The 4005-nt window shown below is 51.7% G+C and overlaps 1 protein-coding gene across 1 annotated transcript in view; it reads right to left on the bottom strand.

Moving 5' to 3' along the window:
* Positions 1–3562: 3562 nt before the first annotated feature.
* The window catches only part of CUNH8orf48 (chromosome unknown C8orf48 homolog), a 32965-nt gene continuing 32522 nt past the window's right edge, over positions 3563–4005 (bottom strand). Inside the window, exon 8 of the mRNA XM_027842681.1 lies at positions 3563–3807. Within this exon, the coding sequence (XP_027698482.1) occupies positions 3655–3807 (153 nt within the window). The 3' untranslated portion in view covers positions 3563–3654. The remainder of the gene's footprint in view (positions 3808–4005) is intronic.

Below are 4005 nucleotides of genomic sequence, written 5' to 3'. Positions count from 1 at the left end.
TCTCTCTCCCTTGATCTCTCTCAATCTCTATCTCTCTGTTTTTCTGTCTGTCTCCCCATTCCCTCTGTTTCCTAATTTCTTTCTTATCTTTCATTCCCAAATAGGGATCACTGAGTGAGGTGGTGGGGAGGAAAGAAGGTAAAGTCTGAACAACAAAAAGTACCAATGGAACCTTTAAAATGTCTACGTAAAGTAAAAACCAGGAGACTCCTTCCTGCCTGGCTCCGCTCCCACATTCCAGCTCTTTTCCATCTCTGTGACGCTGATGCCAAGGCAAATATTTTGAGTCAAGTGCTGTTCTCTCACCTTCCTGCCTCCCTCTGATGAAGAAGATGTCACTGCAGAGGGAGGTGGCCAGGCAACTCTGATCAAATGAGGTCCCAGTTAACAGAGACTGGCTGCACCCACAGCTTATGATGGACTGAGACCCCAGTGACTCCTAGCCTGAGTGAACTGCCCAGCAATCAACAGGAAGACTGTAAAGGGTGCAGAACTGGGAGCGGCCCTTCGCCCTTGGTAAAAGAAGGGCAAGGGAGTGTTTACACCTTGGTGCTCCTTTAGCCCCTGGCTGCCTAAAGGAAGACTTAGGAGCACTCCTGAGGTCCTGTTAAAGAAAGCTAGCCTGCTCTACCAAGGGGACACACCCTTAGGAGTCAGACAGTCATGTGTAGCAGTGCAGAGAAGCAGCTATGGAGGAAGAACCCAGCTCCAGAGAAGCACCTGCTCTTCACCTTTTTCCCTCATCCCCCACCTCCACCATGCCCCAGCAGCCCCCTCCCCCACCCAGAAGGTCCCTCTGCTCCTCTCACGCTGGTCAATTCCTCTCAGAAACTCCATCTGAAGGAAGTGCCCAGGACAACCTTGGTCACTCTGTCATTGCTCTCCAGGTTCTGCTTCTGTCTTCTGGTCTTCTTTGTCCATCGTGCCCCTTCCAAAGTATTTCCTCCCCATCCCCACTGGTCAGCTTCCTCTTAGGTTCTATCTTTCTCCATTAGAATGGAAGCTCCTGGCGGGCAGGGGCGTCCTGTTCCAGACAGAGCACATAGTAAATGATTAATGCCCGTTGACTAGTAGCCTTCCTTGTGCCTCTTCCAGAGCGCAGAGGGAGGTGGAAGGGACTGCCCTCCCAACTCCTTCCATGCTAAGGAACAAATCCCCCAACAGGAGTCACTGCACCTAGCAGAAAGCAGGACCAGCGTGTGAGGGTGCAGAGTTGAACAAGTTAGGGCTGGCAGGGAGATGAACGGCCAGCCCCCAGGGAGGCCAGCAGAGTGACCTACCCTGCAGAGGGGCTGCACCCAGGGGTAGCAGCATGAGTACAGCAGGAGATGAGAAAGTCCGCGCAGACCCAGCAGGGCCTTGGCCCCACACATGCATTCCCTAGGTGTGCACCTCTCTGCTAGCGTAAGCCATGACACCCACGTCCAAGCGGTCCATACTGCTGAGTGCTCCCCACAAACATACACGAGAAGCTAGCCACTCCCCTTCCCTACCCCCATCCCTTCTGGGTATCATCTGGCCTCAGTCAGAAGCAGTGCGCAGCTCTGAGATGGCGCCATCCTACACAATTAGGGCACACTGCAGATCGATGCTATATGGCAGGCTTTTCCTTTGGGGAGGAGAGGCTTCAAATCAAGGCTTCCCATAAACAAGTGACAACCGGGACAATCAGTGTAAACTGCCATAGTAGGAGTGTATTTCCCATTTAGAAAGAGAAAGCAGCCCCAGTCCTGGCAAGGCTCTTGACCATCTCCTAATGCTGCAACCTCCTGTATGCCTGAGAGGCCCCCGGGCCTATCCTGACAGTCATAAAGGATGTCAAAAAGGAGATTGTTAAAGGCAGACTTTTAATTTGCATTTATCACCAGTCTTATCGAGTCCTGTGCTCTCATTTCCCTTTTCTGAGACCAAATTGTGTCACTGATGAATGGGCCACCATTCCCCGTCCTAACAGGGTGCTGACTGATCTCAGGTCACGTCCAATGTACTTCGGTTCCATAAATTCCCCACTGCCATTCGGGACCTTTACAGTGAAGGTTCCAGCCTCCTCTTTCTTTCTGTCCTCCTCTAATGGCTCTGGCTTTCAACTGAACCAGGGGGACACTGGCCTGAAGCACAAGAATTATGTCTCCATTATAGACCTATTTGTTTTTCTTCCTGACAAGCAGCTGAGAGCAGCTTCCGCATCCCGTAAGCAAACCTACAGAAACCATACTTGTCACAACCCCCAACAACAAAACGAGCTGGGGTCTGCAGACAGAAACACAGACTTGGTGGAATGGCTGGATGGCGACAATCTACCCGCAGGGCAGCTATCCTGGGACCTGCCACCTCCCTCACTTTGTCATGATTTTGACTGCTCTCCTCCTTCATGGTAGTCATTCTCAAATCACCAGGCTCTGTGACTTAATGGAGAGATGAGAGAGGGGGGAGGGGCAGGGAAAGGAGAGGGAGGAAGAGACAGGGATGGAGAACAGGAGAGGGAGAAGGAGAGGGGGGAAGGGGAGGAGGAGGGGGGGGAGGGGGGGGAGAGAGAGAAAGACTCCAAACTAGAAAGCCCCAAGTTCAAGGCTCATCCCTGCCACACAATGGCTATGTGACCAGCAAAAACCACTGACCGACTGCCACCCACACACAGAACAGGAGGCCTGAGACTGGCAGCCCCCAGCCACCCTGCTCCCAGACTACCCTTCCTGCTTCCAACCCAACCTTCACAGCCATTATTCAGAGAATGGACTTTGTGCCCAGGGGAGCCAGCCATCCCCACCACCTGCCTGGCAAGGTGTGGGCATGCCAGTCTAGTTAAAGCAGCAAGGCATCCGAGGGAGAGCCAGGTGGCAGCACTCTGTGCCTGGCAATTCAAAGCACCATCACCACCCCCATGACCACCATCCATATCCCCTTGGACCCTGATGTGGACAGCTCAGGATCCTGAGTTCAAGAGCTCCCAGCATGGGCCTTCATACATCCACCTGGGAAGCGTCCCTGGCAATGGCTCCTGACCACCTAGAACAGAAAGCTGTCCCCACCAAAGTCAATGTCCAATGGTGCAACATCAGAAATGGATACAGGTCTGATCAGTGGAGACCGCCTTAAAGAAGAGGCATTGTTGCCACCTGCTTTGCCACTCCCCCTAAGGACCATGGGACTTTTCCATTTGATTTGCCACTGAAAAACATCCCAATGCGTTGTCTCCCCCAGGAGAATGTGAACCCCTTGAATGCAGCCACTGATTTTTCATGCTGTTTCCTGTGAATGGAATGTTCTTCTCCCTCTTCCACTGCTGAGTCTATCACTTGAGGTTGGTGGCCTCATGTGGCATTTCATGCTGCACCTCCCTAATGTACCCCAAATGTAGTTTTATATCTTAGACTTACAGGTGTTTGTGTCCTATCCCCCTACTAGGCTGCGGGCAGAGGGAGGAACTCTGTCTTTTCTAAAGTGTGCCTGGGGCCCTGTGCACACGAGCTACTCCAGGGGTCTTTGTTGAAGTGCCCACCTCTGGACAGAACCCTTAAGTGGATGTCCACTGTGTACCTGCAGGATGGATGGGAGGTACTCATTACCATGACAGAAACATTTGTTTATTGATCATGTTATTATTAACAGCTGGCTGCATCAAAGGGTGGAGAAGAGGATGGAGATGAGAGGCCCTTATATTTCAATCCAACCTCCTCCTCTGGGGCCAAGCTGAACCCCACTCAATTCAACCTGACCTCGAGCATTTAGTCTTGTCCAGATGGTCTCTGGGTCATCTGAGAGCCTGGGAAGGCTTTGGTGGATGTTTCCAATGAAGCTGAGAAAGTTCTAGAAGACAAGAAGATAGGAACCAGTGACAAGAACAATGGTACCAGAACTATGCCCAAAGGGCTATAAAAATGTGCATACCCTTTGACCCAGCAATAGCACTTCCAGGGCTGTATCCCAAAGAGATCACACAAATGGGAAAAGGACCCACATGTACAAGAATATTTATAGCAGCTCTTTCTGTGGTGGCAAAGAAGT

This window comes from Vombatus ursinus, unplaced genomic scaffold, assembly GCF_900497805.2.
Source record: "Vombatus ursinus unplaced genomic scaffold, bare-nosed wombat genome assembly UNPS02014882.1, whole genome shotgun sequence".
In the NCBI taxonomy this organism is placed as follows: Eukaryota; Metazoa; Chordata; class Mammalia; order Diprotodontia; family Vombatidae; genus Vombatus; species Vombatus ursinus.
Note: the sequence above shows the minus strand (reverse complement) of the source record. Positions and strands in the feature narration are given on the sequence as shown.